A 16573-nucleotide genomic window follows, 5' to 3' on the forward strand; every position below is an offset into this window, starting at 1 on the left:
ACGACTTGATAAAGATTTGAGGTGGTTTGAACTGAAATTTGAGTCAACTTTGAGGTAGAAGATGAACATGGAAAAAGATATATGTATATCTCATTGTGCATCTCCAGTGTATCTTTTGTGTATCCGGTATGTATCAAATGTGTATCGATATTTTTACGTATCCATGTATACCTATGTATGAGATACATGTTACATACATATGTCGTAGAGAAATTTTCAAACTCAATTTTAACTATGAATTTGACTCCAAACCAGTCCAAATCACCTCCAATCTTTCTCAAATTTTATATATTACCTCATCTTAGTGTTTTCAACGAATTCCAACCATGCCCATTGAAAAATAAAATTGCCTAATTTTTTAAATGTTGTGTATCATTAATAACGAATTTTGACTTCAACCCTGTCCAAATCACTCCAATCTCAAATTCTGTGTTTGTTTGTGTGTTTTCAACGAATTCCAACCATATCCATTAAGAAAGCCTCTTTTCCCTAAGTTTTTTGTATATTATAGATCATTTATAACTTTTATGGCTATTTTTGGTAAAATAATATAATGGCCAACTGTTGATAAGTAATATCTGTTTGCGGCTATTCCTGTAGTTCCCTAAAGAACCTACGAGGCATTTTTCTTTCAAATTTTTGGGACATATTACAGTTACCGAGGAGTAAAATCAAAAATCACCGAAGGCATTATTTATTTGATAAAGGGCACAAAAATATCAATCATATATGGATGATCCAAAATCCTTAAACATTGCTTTAATGAAATGAGTATACCTTTGCATTATAATTAGGGTACAAAGGAAATCGACAAACCGCATCAAACTGATAATTCGGAGAAAACCGAGAAAGAAAATCCAACTGTGATTTGGTTTGGTATTGGGAAAAAAACCCGACCATAATTGGTTTGGTTTGGTTTTTACTAAAAAAAGGCAAACTGAAATCAAAACAACCCGACATTATATGTATAGAAGTTTTAAATATATTTAATACATAAAAATATTTATTATAGTCAATATTAGTGCGAATAAAAGACATTCAATTAAATTGTACTAGGAATGACAATAGTGTTGAATATCTAGTTTTTTAGTTTTTTTATGGATTAGATAAAATGCACAAATTATTATTTTTTGTATAGTGTTTAGTCATGTAAAAAGAGTACTTGTTAGCGACTTGGTCATTTTAGATTATGTTTATTTTCATTATAGCTTATTAATAAAGCATTTCTTTTATGCGATTTTACTATCTTTATTGTTGAATATTTTAGTATAATGCCATAACGCATCTCATATTTTATGTCATTTTCTTGAAAAACACCTTATATAGTATGTCTTACTAGGATCAAAGAAATATTTGGCGCACAAATTCTATGTTTTGTGCAATAAAGACTTTATGAAGAAAAAAACCCAAAATAACCCAAAAACCCGAGAAAAATCGAGATTAAAACCCCGACTTCTATTGGTTTGGTCTTTAGATTTAATAACCCGACACAATTGGTTGGTTTGGTAATTGAAAAACCCAAACCAACCCTATATATGTACACCAATAATTATAATCTTTTGAAGGTTAATATTGTTAAGGTGCGAGATAGTTAATATGTTTTTTGCGAGTTTGGAACCTTTATGTTTTCTCTGCCAAAAAGAATGAAGTGTATCACTTACAATCTTAACGAGACAGAGCAAGGTTATAGATTTGCCACATTCAACTGGAGAATGCATCACTAGAAGTAAGAAACTATTTCTTTGAAAAATAGGAAAAATAATAAAAGAACAATCTGTCAGCTAGTCCCATAACAGGGACAGAAACTACACAGATTTGATATACAGCTAGCTAATGAGAACTTCAGCTCTCATCTACTTAACTCTTATAGATAGAGAGAATTTGCAAACATTATCCCTCGCCGAAGACTGTCACTTGCTGCACCAAATTTATTCTCTAAATCTGTTTCTCCCACAGCATGTGCAGCAGCTTTCAACTGTTAAGTCCCAAGAAAAAAAGTCTCAGAATTTGACTCTATAATTTAAACATGCGGAGAAGCTGTTAGGTATAAGGGAAAGGAAACTCATATTACTATTACAGATCTACAGGTACCATTGACATGATTGTTTACTCTAGCTTATTGAACAAACAAGTATAATCAAAAGAAAATTCATTAATGGGAGTCCTCTCCTGATGCACTAAGTGAATGGCCATGAACAATGATAGTTAATATCTCGTATTATTCATAAACACAACTGATGATCTAATCAGTTACCTGGTTTAAAAATTCATCAAGCCTTCTAGCCAGCCGTATGATGCTACCTTCAAAGATGTCCGTCATTTGTATAACCTCCGCGAAAGATGCACCCTAAGAGAAAGTATATGCACATTAACAAGAATTAGAGCAAGATGAAATCTCCTGTGTTTTCTTTTCTTTTACGTTTTCATAGGGTCAGGGAAAGAAACTAGGTCCACTTTGGAAGATTCAAAGTAAGCCTTCTCGTTTCTATTAAAGGTATTTCAGGTAATTGGCAACCTCATTCATTTTTTTTAGAAAAGGACCTCGGATGCAAAAAAATGATCACTTTTGAAGATTGAACGGCTGATGTATCCATCATGTACTAAGACTAAAGGTGATTCGATCCATGTAAATCATGATCTTGGACCTTGAGCAAAAAGATGAACAAAACAAGAATACTACAAGAAGTTACAGCATAACCACAACCAACAGTATCCCATGTTTACAGCATAACCATAACCAACTTTCTGGGTCTTTGGGTAGTTTACTGGATGCTTTACTATTCAGTAACTATTACTCCCTCGTCCTAATTTAGGTGACATGATTTCCTTTTTTTGTCTGTTCCAAAATGATTGACACCCTTCTCTTTTTGGAAACTATTTAAGTTTAGTATCCCCATAATGACGTGACGTTGGAACCCCCACCATCACTCATTTAAATAAAAAGGGTAACTTTTGTTACGTCATATATTTGGACGTCATATATTTGGCTTACATGTTAAAAGTCTTCTTAAATTTCTTAAACACCGTCACATAAATGGGACCGAGGGTGTACCTAACAATCAGGACAAGCCAACAACAAATGAAGGAGGGGTGCAAGGGACCTTGTAAAGCAATGGAAGAGAATGCCAAACAGGCTTTAATCTCCAACTGCCTTGAGAGTTTGACTTGCAAGATGATGGTAACAGCATTCAACAAGACAAATCTGCTACTCGTGCTGGGAAAGAACATGAATCATTTTGGAAAATAAACATGAAACATATATCTTTGTTGCTCACCTTTGACCAACAGTAAATAACATCCATTAAGAATGGTCGAACTGCTGCGTCCACATATTCATCGACATTTACTTCCAACTTGCATTCGTTTTGTATCTGCAAAGTTTTTGGTGTTATCCATGCTTCTGACATGGAAATATAAAAGGTGTCATATTCCTCTTTCAACTCACCTCTGCTATTTTTCTTGCACTATCTTGTAGCTGTCGTAATGGTTTTGCAAGTTCATCTCTTAAAAGTATTTGTTCAGTTGTTCTGTCGCCTGGGATAAAGCAACTTGCAAGAGCCGCAACTTGATGATGATTAAGATCATTGAATGTACCTGCCCACAAAATCATTCACAATACCAGATATCAGCAATTAACCACCCACTCTTTGCAACACCAAAGGAATGCCACAAGATATTCCAAAGCCTGGGCCCATGTCTCACTGGAAATTAAACCACATTAAAATGGCCTGATTACAGCCCGTTTGGCCAAGCTTCTAAAATCAGCTTATTTTCATAAGTGCTTTTGGTGAGAAGTAGTTTGTGTTTGACTAGTTAATTAGAAAAGCACTTTTAAGCAGTAATTAGTGTTTGGCCAAGCTTTTGAAAACTGCTTCTAGGTGTATTTTTCTCAAAAGTGCTTCTCAGAAAAGTGCTTTTGGAGAGAAGCTACTTTTTTCTGCTTCTCCAAAACTGCTTCTGCTTCTCCTCAAAAGCACTTTTTTTCCTTCCAAAAGCTTAGCCAAACACCTCAATTTTTGGCCAAAAAAAAAAGCTTGGCCAAACAGGCTATACCTAAGGTGAAGCTACAGTGACCAGAGTATTCAAAAATCCAGTTAGCAAAAGTAAGTAGTTTTTGGCTATACTATAGGGCTATAAGGAAATATACGAGAAGAATAAAACTTTTCTTTTTTGGCTTCAGCAGATCTGTAAGTTTAAGTTCCAGAACAAACCATAATAATTGTATACAAATCTTCAACATGATCCAAGAAACGAGAGTAAAATATTTTATTTAGCTTCAGCAGTTCTATCAAGTTTAAGGCCCATGCAATACACCATAAAAAGTGCAAATCACTCAGGTTAATTTGATAGAGTTTCCATTTTAAGATTCAAAGTTCAAAACAACATAGCTTTCATCTGCTCTCATTTTTTAAATGAAAGCTATTTGTTTCCACCTAAACAAAGAAGCTACTCATTGCACAAAGTTTCCAAACAACAATTATATTACCATTAAACATCAGTTCAGTCACAAGAAGTTCGTCTCCAGTGTCTATCAAGCAGGCTGCCCGCCCCTTCAATTGCACAACACCATCAGCATCAATGTGACCCAGCTTTTTTAGGACTTGGGAGCGGTTCCTAAGTTCATCCCGAAATTTTTGAAGCTGAAAAATTTGCCAAATTTTGTTGTAACTTAAAAGTAAATAAAATAGCGAAAACTCAGTAAAAAGAGCTATAATTGTTCAGTACTCTAAGGATTAGAAAAGTTGAAGACATAGGAAAAATCTCAAAACTAAATATTAATAAAAGATGGATAAGCAAAATAGAGAAACAATAATAATTAAATACTGTAACAAGAGAAGAATGAAAGCTTCATAATTATGTGCCATGAGATAGATAATGTTAGAACTTTAAATGATAAGAACTTAAACCCGGCTAATGGATCAGACTTGACCCAGCCGAATTGAGCAAAAAAATAAGGGAATAAAGAAAGGCAAAAAATTACTTTAGCGTCGACAAGCAAGCAACATAGGAGATTTACCTGTGAATCACGCATTTTTGACTTGAGCTGTTGAATTTCATGGTTCACTTCAGCCTTCCTTTGGAAACACTTAAGCTGATGTTCATTTTGTGACTGCCCCACATGTATGCAACAGCAAATGGTAAAAGCAGTGACAGTAAGTAAACCATTACTTATAGATTTAGTGTCTCGTCACTGAATTAACAGACCATTCAATACCAAATTTTTTGTCATACCTTATGAAGTGGATGAGAAAACAGCTTTTTCTCGAGTTCTTCAATCTGGTTTACCATATCAACAACTTCAGGATCTTCAATGCCCATGTCCTACAAATATAAGAATCAGGAAAAGCACCAAACCCTTGATTTAATCAGTGCCTCAAATTTGAAGAATAAACATAATAGTAAAAGATATAGCAAAATGTTATGCAAGGATACTTTCATAACCAGCAAACCTCCATCATAGTAATGATTAACACAAGAAACAAACTACCACTTCTTGTTTTTTCTTGAGAATGGCAACATATTATATAATTGTAGCACAAAGGCTGTGCTAAGGCAATATATACAGATATCAAAAAGAGAACAAACTATTACTTCTTCTTTTTTCTTTGAGAAGGTAACAGATTTTATTATATTAAAGATAGTCCTTAGCACAAACACTGTGCTAAGGAGTAAAAACAGTGATACAAGACCCAAGAAGTTGCAAAAACAATCTTGTAACAGCTACAAGGAACCAATGAGATCTAATAGAGATCTATATATCTCGTACAACGGTTTCTTTACACCAAAAGTAGAATAAAAATATACAGTTCAGCTTGATCCTTTGTTCAGAGTTAGCCAAATCTTCAAAGCATCTTGAGTTTCTTTCTCTCCAAATTGTCCACCAAATACAAACTATTATTTCTTCTGAAGCTAAACTTATGTGACAACCAAAGTAATATACAAACATAGAAGTTTTTACCCATATCACAGAAGAACTGTTACTCAGCTACATATTACGGAAGCTCTGTAATATGGAAATTGGCAATGAACTCAGCAACAAGATCAGACAATGCTAACAATGGTCCGTTTAGCTTATTAAGATATTACTTTCCCCGCTTTACTCTTTTCTGTAATTTTTGTCTCAGCTACATATTACGGAAGCTCTGTAATATGGAAATTGGCAATGAACTCAGCAACAAGATCATACAAAATGATAACAATAGTCCGTTTAGCTTATTAAGATATTACTTCCCCGCTTTACTCTTTTCTGTAATTTTTCTTTCTTTTATCTGTGATCTTTTATTTTCATATTTTGTTTTCTTTTTTGTGCTTTAAGGAGGCATCAGCTGTGAGACCTTTTCCTTTTGGATAAGTAAGTTATGAATTTTAGTATCTTACTAAAGGAAAAAAAAAAAGAAACGCACCAAAGGTGTATGTAGTTAAGCTGCAGAAGAATACAGGCCTATCTCTCATTTAAGGACTTGAAGAAATCAATTAATATATCTATGTGGTATATATCTCCCATTTTGCACCGAAATGCTATTGATAGGATTTTATTTTAGTGTCTATCCAGCCTAGTCGTAAAAGCATCAACTGAAAGAATTAATTGACAAATGCCTTACACGTAGGTAGCTTGAACAACAATCACAGGGCGGATCAGTCACCAACATAGGACATCTTTTCACTTTGACTAACTGCTAAAGGCAGCTATATGATATTACCAAACCCTACAAACCAACACAAAGCGCATAGAGCCTTCCTTGTTTCTTAAGACACCCCGTGCCATAATTTCTACTGCATTACAGTCAGCTACAGTTTCCTATAAGCGATACTCATCTCCAGCTATTGACTGCAAATTTTGCTTAAAAATCACTAGCAATGTTCCTGACACACAGCTTTCTGTCAGAAAAATATCCCTATGAGCGACACGTATTTTAGGCTTTTGACCTGCGGTTTTTGAATATACATCACTAGCAATGTTTCTGACCCATAGCTATTATAGTCAGATAAATATCCCGGAACGAGAAAAGAGAGCATGCTCATCAATGACCTGATCCGTTTTAAAATGACAAATTACAAATCAAGAATGAAACCAGCAACTGAAAATTCATACCTTTACAGGGTTAAGCTTCGGGAGCCCTTCGGGGAAACGTTTTTCAAGCTCCTGTACTGCAAGCAAAATACTTTGCCTCGCTTCCAAAGGCCGAAGATCAGAAGGAACAGATATTCTAAGCTTGCTGAGGGAAGAAATTAAGGGTAACTGAACAGGAACCTACAAATTGGAATGTTGTTTCATGCCCCAGAAACACACTCAAGAATACAACTATTGCTCATGATCTAATTCACTTGTGTGCAATATGTGACTTTTAGAAAACTACAACACAGCAGTATTATGTACTCACCACATGCATTTCTCCCTTTTCCCCGGGACGAGGGGGACATGGTTTGGGTCGAGAACCATTTTCACTGGAACCCAGCGAGCAATGAAGTAAGGTATCCACAATATAGCCAGTGCCACGTGAAGCAGAGAGGGCAGCAGGCAAAGAACCCAATGCTGCTGGAGGCTTCTTCACCACATTGACTACAACACCCCAACCCCAATCTTTTCCACCTTCCCGTACCTTAACCTGCCATTAACAATGCAATGCTCAGTGTCCGTGCAAAAGATAAACATGAACTCTCTAATGGAGTTACCCAAAAATGTATTAGGTGAATGAATTTCAAGTCAATACAAACAGCAATACGAACAAAATACCATAGAAGTCAGTGGCGGAGTGAGAATTTAAACAAAGGGATTCAAAAATGTCACACCCGGGATATGAACCTGTGACCTAAAGCATATCTTTAACCCCTCTTCCACTTTACAAGAACTTTCCCTTATGTCAAGGGGATTCAACAGTTCAAATATAACCCAAAAAAAAAAACTAGCTTTTGCCCTTTTGTAAAAAAAAAAAAAAAAAAAACCGACAAAGGGGATTCAACTGAAACCGCTCCCCGATAGAAGCAACTTTAGCATGGACGGTTCCTCTTCCTGTGATTCACCATCTTTACTATGTTTGAAATACACACAGACTAGCAGCAATGACATTTCATCAGGAGAAATGGACTCCTCTGTCTACCTATGCACTTCACTTTCTCAGTATGTGTAACGCCCCGTGAAATTCTTACTCAAAAACCCGAAATCTCGTAGTGCCAAGTTAGGGATATGTGTTAGAAATTTATAAAATTCTTCGCGGCGAGCTCGCCGCGGTTCGGACCTTTTGGATTGATCTGTGCATTAAAAAGTTAAGGAAAAATATTTTTCAGAAAAAAGCGTTTCTGCGGCCCATTATGCAACCGCATAATAGCAATGCGGGCTGGATAACTGCCGCAGAGTGAGGCAGTATGTTGGCCAATTTGAGGACAACTATGCGGCCAAATTATACGATCGCATAATGGATATGCGGGCCGCATAGTCGTCGCATAACCTCCATGGGATTTTTGCGAGGGGCAGTTTTGCGGTGCATTATGCGACCGCAGAACAGGTATGCGGACCGCATTTTGGTCGCATACTCGGGCAGAATGTGCAAGTTCGAGGAGCATTTTTGCGGTCCCTTTTGCGAGCCGCATATCAGTTATGCGATCGCATATGCGACCGCAGATTGAGTCGGGACTCCTATTTTCTAACTTTTAAAACCCGACCCCATCTCATTAAAAACACCTCATTAGCCCCTTTTATGCTATTTTCTACTGCATTTAGAGTGAGAGAAGAACTCTAGAGAGAGGAAGTGATCTTCACCAAGTCCCCATTCAATCCTTGCCCAAATCTTTGAAGATTTTCAAGTAAAGTTACTAAGCCTTCATTCTAAGAGGTAAGAACTTGTGCCCTAGTCTTTGATTTCGAAATTCCTACTAAAATGAGTAATTAACAAGTGGGTTCATGGGTATAAGAATTGATTATCTTGCATGCATGAATGATAAAAGGGTATGGGGAGATTGTGAGCTAAAAATGTAACAAATGGGGTGTAGGATGATAGAACCTCTTACAAAAAGGTCCTAAAATCACAATGCACACTTAGTGCTTGATAATATACTCAAATGAGCTAGAATCTTAATCATCTCTCTAATTTTTGGTTCAACTTGTAAGTCTCATAAAATAGATCGAAATTGCTAATAGTTCCGAAATTTTGTGAGAATTTAAGGAAAGCTCTATTGAGGTATGTATGGCTAAAACCCCCTCTTCTTAGAAATCGAGCTCCTTTAATGTCCATGCAAATGTTGTAAGACCGAAATTTGATTGATGTATTGATTGTTATTTCACATAAATTGGTGTTGCAAATATATACGTGAAAGGTGTGTCTTCATATGTTCAATATACTATTCTTGGTAATTTAAGGATGTGTGAAGAATGTGAACCATGTGTTGGAATGCCTAGACTTCAAGTCAAGTTTAAACTGAGATTGTTATGCCAAACTATGTGAAATCTTCTCTATGCTTACAACTCGAATTGCTCTTGTATGTGCCTACTATCTTAAATTGCAAGGTTAACGTTAAAAGTGAAAATGATATGAAATGTGGGAAAAAGAGCTTGAGTTATGAAATGTGGCCTAGTGCCAAGTATGATGTGATAATTGTGGCCCCAAGTGCCTATGAATTGATACATGTGAAATAAAGATTGAAATGAGATGATTAATGAAAAGGAACAACGTCTTGGTAAGACGGCCTAGCCGATCGGGCCGTGATCGAACGTCATGCCGCACACATGGTGGTATTGTGCTGATATTGAATCCGGAAAGTGAGAATGAGATTGTGATTGAGATACATGTCTCAAATGAGGCAACCTAGCCGATCGGGTCGTGATCGGACTCCGCGCAAGAAAGCGGTGGTATTGTGAACGATGATGAATAGTATTAAATGCCGCGACCTAAAGCTATGGGAATTATGTGAAAGTTATATGATCCTTTGATTTGATGAAGTGGTGATTGCTTAAAGCTTTTTGATTGATCTTTATGACTTCTTTATTCTTGTATGATAGTTCTTTCTAATGAGATGGTGTTTAGTTATACATACTAGTACTATTCCATGGTACTAACGTCCATTTTGCCGGGGGCGCTACATCTTTGAATGGATGTAGGTGGTTCCATAGCAGACAGTACCGATCGTAGGTAGCAGAGCATCCTCCACTCAGCAATCTTGGTGAGCCCCTTTCCTTCCAGGGGTTATGCAGTATGTCTTTTGTTATAATTACCACTTTTGAGGTATAGCCGGGGCCTTGTTGCCGGCATTATCATAACTGTCTTTTGTATCCTTAGAGGCTCCGTAGACGTTTGTGTGGGTTATGTACGGGTGTTGGATGGGTCAATGAACTGCGTTGTAATTCTAAACTCTTGTTCCTTTAAACTGTAACTGTATGAGATTTTGGAAAGTTAACTATGGTTTAAGGTTTGTAACATAAATTGAACTAACAATGTTGCATGTACTATCTTTCCTACTGTCTAAATAAATGAAAGCATGGTTTCCTTGATCAAAGTGAATTGGGTAGAAAGTGTCCAAAAAGGCTTGCTCAGTTGGGTTCACTCGATTGAGCGCCGGTCGCGCCTCCCTAGGTTAGGGCGTGACAGTATGACTCGGATATAATCAAATATAGAGCATCTTGCAATTCAACATTGACCCATCATTTAAAGCTATAAACTTTTAACCTTACCTACTCAATGTCCCAACTCCCATAACATGTTCTGAACTTCTACTTTACCCTCCTAATGTCCCAAATCATGTTTTGGCAGGTGAAAGAGAGCTGTAATTAGACCAAGAAAAGGAAAATGTGGAAAAAAGAATCAAGAGAACTTCCTACTACTTGATTAATTACCAGCATGCAAGAAGGGTTAAAAGTAGTTCCAAAATTAAATACAGAGTATCCTAATGTATCACATATAACATTCTATAATAATTTCCTTATTCAAGTTCAATTAATCCAGAAATGTGAATCTAACATTCACGAGTAAAGTTTAAGAAGAAAGAATTCTAAGATACGTCTACATTGCAGTTGCAAAAGGCAATACAAGGGGCTTGCAGCTCATTTCCCATTGGGGAAGCATACGTCCATGCAAACGGTTCCGGCTACCAATAGTAAGTAGCATTGTTACATATTTCATTTCAAAGTTTACCAGGATATGGCAGTAGATGAAAGGCCATGTACACTAACAAAGGGGAGGCATTAGCAATGTCAAAAAAAATATTTCCGGAGACAAAACACAGTTCAACGCAATGCATGAATTATCCAGAAAAGAAAAGGGAAGACAACCACTCATAGATTGGGTCATAGACGGAACAAGTGACATATGTCCAGGTCAAGTCGGAAGTCAGCAGAATACTAGAGATGCCTACAACCACTTACCAGCCTACCAGGAAGAAGAAAATACAGAACCCTTTCAGGCCTTGTTATTTCAGCCATCAACTTTTTCTCAAATTGGGCAATCTCAAGCTTTAGTTTATGATACCCTGCAACCTCAGCCTACAAGTTGAACAGAAGCTATTTTAGGATCTAGTGCAGAAAAAAATCTATATTCTCGAATAAAAGGAAAAACAAACATTATACCTCCCCTGAGGCATCAAGCGTTGCAGCTTCTTCTTCCAACTTGGAAACCTTCTTCCCAATGTCAGGTAAGGCCTAACAAAGAGACAGTGTCACTGTCAATCATAGAATATAAAGTAGTGACACAGAAAATGCTGTTTTTCTAAAAACGAACCTTTTCATACTGAAACTGGTGAAATGAGTTTTTGATAACATGCTCGGCAGTAAATTGACCTTCACTCCGGCTCATTAGATTCAAAATTGTGTAGTAACTCAACCTAAAAGTGCTGACCAACGGAGCTGGTTTACCCAAAACCATGTCCTTGAGGTTATCCATCTCCATCTGAAGCCATCACACGATATGTAAGTTATCACTATAAAGCTAACACCATCTCATAAGACTGTCCTAGACATAGTTAAGTATGCCTCATGCATAGGTGTACCCAGCAATAAGCAACACAAATTAACTATAGCTGTAGGAAGTGAAAAGAGGAAAGAGGAATTGGCTCCTGCCTTAGATATCCAGATCTGTTTTGCTTTACTAGCAGCAAGCAAGCTATAATACCACAGTATAGACCAAAACAAGGGTACGTTTTGACTTTCAGAAGAACTTTAACGACTAGGAGTGGGAACCTGAAAGGATGACCCAATTGCTGCAGGAGTTACATACTTCCTAGCTTCAGAACTTAGTAGAAAATACTCTATACTGGATAGGGGGGAAAAGGATGGAGTGTTTTTAGCAAAATCAGCTTTCAGATTCCTTACTGAAGCAATTTTATTTGACAAATCTTTTTCATCAAGCTGTACCTGAAAAATCTTAGCAATGGAAAATGATTTGGAAGACTTCCTTTTTTTTCCCCTGAAAAACCTTGGCGGGATGAGTCATCCACTGAAGCTCCACTATAGTATTTCCATGTTTAACATACTCTGGATTCTATCTAGAACTCAGGATAGAAGTTATGCAAGCTGGAGAATGAGAAAGATGGATCCCAGAAGGAAAGAAACGTGGAAGACTGCTTCTCACCCTTTCTAGTTTATTTGGAGAGAAAGGAGTAGTAGAATGTTTGAGCAGTTGAAAGTCCATTGTGAAGGTGGAGTCAAAAACTCCCTTTCTTCCTTCTGTATTTTGGTGTAAAAGGGATATTTTTGTTGTACTTATCAAAAAAAAGAATATTTTTTGTTGTAATTTGTAGAAGTGAGATGCAATTCCGCCACCAACTTAGTATGAAGTCAAAGAAAATACTTTTGATTTATCAAAAAAAGTAGAAGAAGAAAATAGACATAAATTTCAAGAAGACAGTAGCAGGTACTTAAGAAGATGCTTGCTTAGAGGATAATACTATTATTAACTCACCTGCTCATCAATCATGATAATGCAAATACCACGTTCATCTTTGCCACGACGTCCTGCTCTTCCACTCATCTGCATGAAAGAGAGATACATTATAATAATCAAAAGCTGAAAACAAACTATTGCTAATGTTGTGTATATGGAATTCGTGCTCACCTGTATATATTCGCCAGATCCAATGTAACGATGGCTATCACCATCAAATTTTTTTACATTGGTAAACACTACTGTTTTTGCAGGCATGTTTAGTCCCATGGCAAACTGGTAAAAAATTTATTAGGAGGGAAAACAAAGGGGAAATAGTATAATCAGCATCCTGTAATGATAAATTTAACACAAGCTAATAAGATATGCAAGGAATGGGGTTACCGTCTCTGTGGCAAAAAGAGCCTTTATAAGTCCTTCTTGGAAGAGAAGCTCGACAAGTTCCTTGATAACAGGAAGCAAACCAGAGTGGTGAACAGCAATCCCACGCTGAAGCAGTGGCAACATTAATTCAATTGCTGGCAAGTTTCTGTCTTCCTCACTCAAGCACGCCACTGCACTACGGAATACCTGCTCCACAGCTTCCTTTTCTTCTTCAGTATTAAAATCAAGTTTGGTCATAGACATTGCATGTTGTTCACATTCTCTTCTACTAAAACTGAATATAATCACTGGCTGGAACTTCCGTTCCATGATCATCTGAAACATTGACAAATTAACCTTTTAGTTTATGTGATACTATTTGCTTATTAGTCCATCCCGAAAAGGACATATTTTCTGTATTTGGAAGCATCTATCTATAAACTGCTGATTTTACCCTCAATGAGAAGCTTTTATAGTCACACAAATATTATAGCGTGTTTAAGATTATAAGTTTCAAAAGCCCCTCTTTTTGTACCGAGTCAAACTATTATGCATAAATTGAAGCGGAGAGTGTATTATTTTAGCTAATCTTACGAGAATACACTGCACACCTTAACAATTTTGTAGATTTCGGACACACTACCAGAAGCAGAGCCACCTTTTCCAATTCTTCCACTAGCCTTCCCATTGGCGCTCCCCCGCAGTTTCTGCTTCGTAAAAGTATCTTGTAATTTCAAGAAATTGTCTTCCCTAAACTGCTCGTTATCATCAACCACAAGATACAATCCAGAACCACCCATAGGGAACACATAATGCTGCAGAGGTGTAGGCCGAAAATCCGTATACACCACATGACAAGGCTGCTTATGAATATTACAAATCCATTCAGCAAACTCCGTGGCATTCGACATGGTAGCCGAAAGGAACACCATCTTAATTTCTGGTGGCAAGAATATAATACTCTCTTCCCAAACTACCCCTCTCTCACGATCTTTCATGTAATGTATTTCATCAAATATAACCCAAGCAACTTCTTTCAACACCTCAGAACCCCTATAAAGCATACCCCTTAAAATCTCCGTCGTCATCACCAAACAACTCGCATTCGGCGAGAGGGTGACGTCACCGGTCATTAAACCCACGTCAGAAAACTCGTGACTCAGCTCTCTGTATTTCTGATTGCTCAAAGCTTTTAAAGGTGAAGTGTAAATTACTCTCTGCTTATCCCTAAAAGACATAGCGATTGCGTACTCTGCAACTGCAGTTTTGCCAGCGGAAGTGTGTGCTGATACGAGGACTGATTCCTTTCGTTCTAAACATGCTACGGAGATTTCTTGAAATGGGTCCAGCTTAAATGGGTAATTTTTGGCCATTTGACCGTTATAGATGGGGTTTGAGAGGGTACCGTGAAGTGATTCGTCATTGGTTGAAGTGTAATGACTGGGAACTGCTACCTCGTGAACGCAGGTTCTGACCGCGGCCAAATTTCGCCTTTTCAAAGCAGATGCTTGTGACGCTGCTGCTGCTTCGTGTTCCTCCTCTAGTTTCCGTTTCCCCAATGTTGGAGACGACGACTCCATTTCCAACTCTTTTTGGCTTAAACCCTCCTCCCCTCTTATAAAATCTTTACCAAAAACACGCTGGTAGTATAGCAAATGTATTCCTTGAAAAGAAAGAGTTGAGATGCGCAGGGCAATCTAGCCGTGCTTTCACATTTTTCACCGAGAAAATAACAACAATCATCCCTTAAGTTTGGGAGTTGGTTAAATAGCCCCTTAAATATAATTCTGAGCAATTTTTGTCATTTATGTTTATAACTAAAGGAGGAAAGGCCCGTATACGGGCCCAACATTACAATTTTATTTAAATTATTATTTCTTATGTTTAGTTAATTATCTTTTGAGGTTTAACAAGCTATATTTTTTAAAATTACTTTTAAATATAAAAATATTTAGTTTGAAATCGTCTTCAAATAGTATGGATAGATGAAAATTATTTAATTTTTATTTTCAAATTGCTTTAAGATAGTATGGATAAATATAAAAATCTTGTAAATATCGATACTTCTTTTTATTGTTGTATTATTTAAAAATTAATTTTATTTTCTCTAAGGAAACTTCTATTTGAATAACAAAATTAATAATGTTCAAAAATGAGAAAAAGATTAGAAATGAGTATTTGCAGTACACAAATAGTCTAATCAACACATGCATAGTGCATTGAAAGGAGAGTTGTGGCTACAGGAATGTGGGATTCACGTGTATTTTGCATTTAAGAAATGTAAACATGGAATTTTTATAAAATAACATATATGCCCTTGGTCAACCATCTTTCCTTTTCTATATAATAGAAAAAGTGAGTACTTGGCCTCATTTATTTTTTTTAAGATTAAGACGTCTGAATCTAAATACACATATGAATATCAAGATGTGTATTAAATGATATTGTTTACTACAAACATCAAGTGTCTTGCCTAGCTTTGTTGAGGAATTTTTCCTAATAAATGATACTGTTTACTACATGCGGGGGATAATGCATATGCGAAGTGACGAGCGTATATAATGTGCCAGGGTTTTCATGCTCGAGGGGAGAGAGAATTATATGCTTCTTTATGCCTTATTGAACTTTGTGACCTTTTTGACTTATGCTTTATTTACTTCCATGACTAAATTATCCATGCTAGAGACCATGTCAAAATATATGACATTTTAAAGGGATTTAATGCGTTATTTTTTAGATTGTTTATGTACTTAACTTGACCGTAGCATCATAAATGCTCATCTACACCTGTTATTTTCATGTTACTTGAACTTCTTTATCCATAATAAGATATGATGATCGGGGCCTTAGGGAAATTGGCACGATGAATATTTCCGTGCACTTGATGTGATGTTGGCACGATGAGCATTTCCGTGCGGTTTGAGATAATTGTAACGACCCGACGGGTCATTTTGAGCATTTGCATTCTACTCGGTGGTTTGAGAGCATGAGTAGCTTCCTATGTTATATTATGACTTGTGTGAATTGTCGGCTTTCGTTTCCGGGTGATTCGGGATTGACTTGGGAGAATGATTCTCATTTTGAAAGCTTTAAGTTAGAGTTGACCAAGTACGACTTTTGTGTATTTGACCCCGGATTGGAGTTTTGATGGTTCCGTTAGGTCCGTATGGTAATTTTGGACTTGGGCGTATGCCGCATTTGCATTTTGATGTTTCTAGAAAGGGTTCAACACTATTTGGCGAAAGTTGGCAATTTGAAGGTTTGGAATGTTCATAAGTTTGACTCGGAATTGACTTTGATGATATCGGGTTCGGATTGTTGTTCCATTTTTTGAATAGGTTTTT

General features: G+C 36.7%; 1 protein-coding gene across 1 annotated transcript; it reads right to left on the reverse strand.

Moving 5' to 3' along the window:
- LOC109226807 (DExH-box ATP-dependent RNA helicase DExH10-like) lies at window positions 1609–14948 on the reverse strand. Its single transcript, XM_019391678.1, has 16 exons — window positions 13841–14948; window positions 13251–13565; window positions 13038–13142; window positions 12885–12953; window positions 11706–11873; window positions 11555–11626; window positions 11354–11470; window positions 7383–7607; window positions 7094–7252; window positions 5233–5322; window positions 5018–5110; window positions 4487–4640; window positions 3446–3594; window positions 3276–3371; window positions 2255–2347; window positions 1609–1975 (listed from the first exon to the last, which is right to left on the reverse strand). Exons 1-16 carry the CDS (start codon window positions 14807–14809, stop codon window positions 1865–1867), a joined length of 2985 nt encoding a protein of 994 aa, XP_019247223.1. The 5' UTR covers window positions 14810–14948; the 3' UTR covers window positions 1609–1864.

This window comes from Nicotiana attenuata, chromosome 6 (genome assembly GCF_001879085.1).
Source record: "Nicotiana attenuata strain UT chromosome 6, NIATTr2, whole genome shotgun sequence".
Lineage (NCBI taxonomy): Eukaryota > Viridiplantae > Streptophyta > Magnoliopsida > Solanales > Solanaceae > Nicotiana > Nicotiana attenuata.

Bases quoted from the DNA above. Each gene is read 5' to 3' on its own strand.
- LOC109226807 (XM_019391678.1), bottom strand. From the start codon at position 14,809: ATGGAGTCGTCGTCTCCAACATTGGGGAAACGGAAACTAGAGGAGGAA. The intron at 5,111-5,232 runs GTATGACAAAAA...CATGTGGGGCAG, and splicing joins TTTCTCATCCACTTCATAAG to TCACAAAATGAACATCAGCT. The intron at 3,595-4,486 runs GTAATATAATTG...TTTTGTGGGCAG, and splicing joins GACTGAACTGATGTTTAATG to GTACATTCAATGATCTTAAT.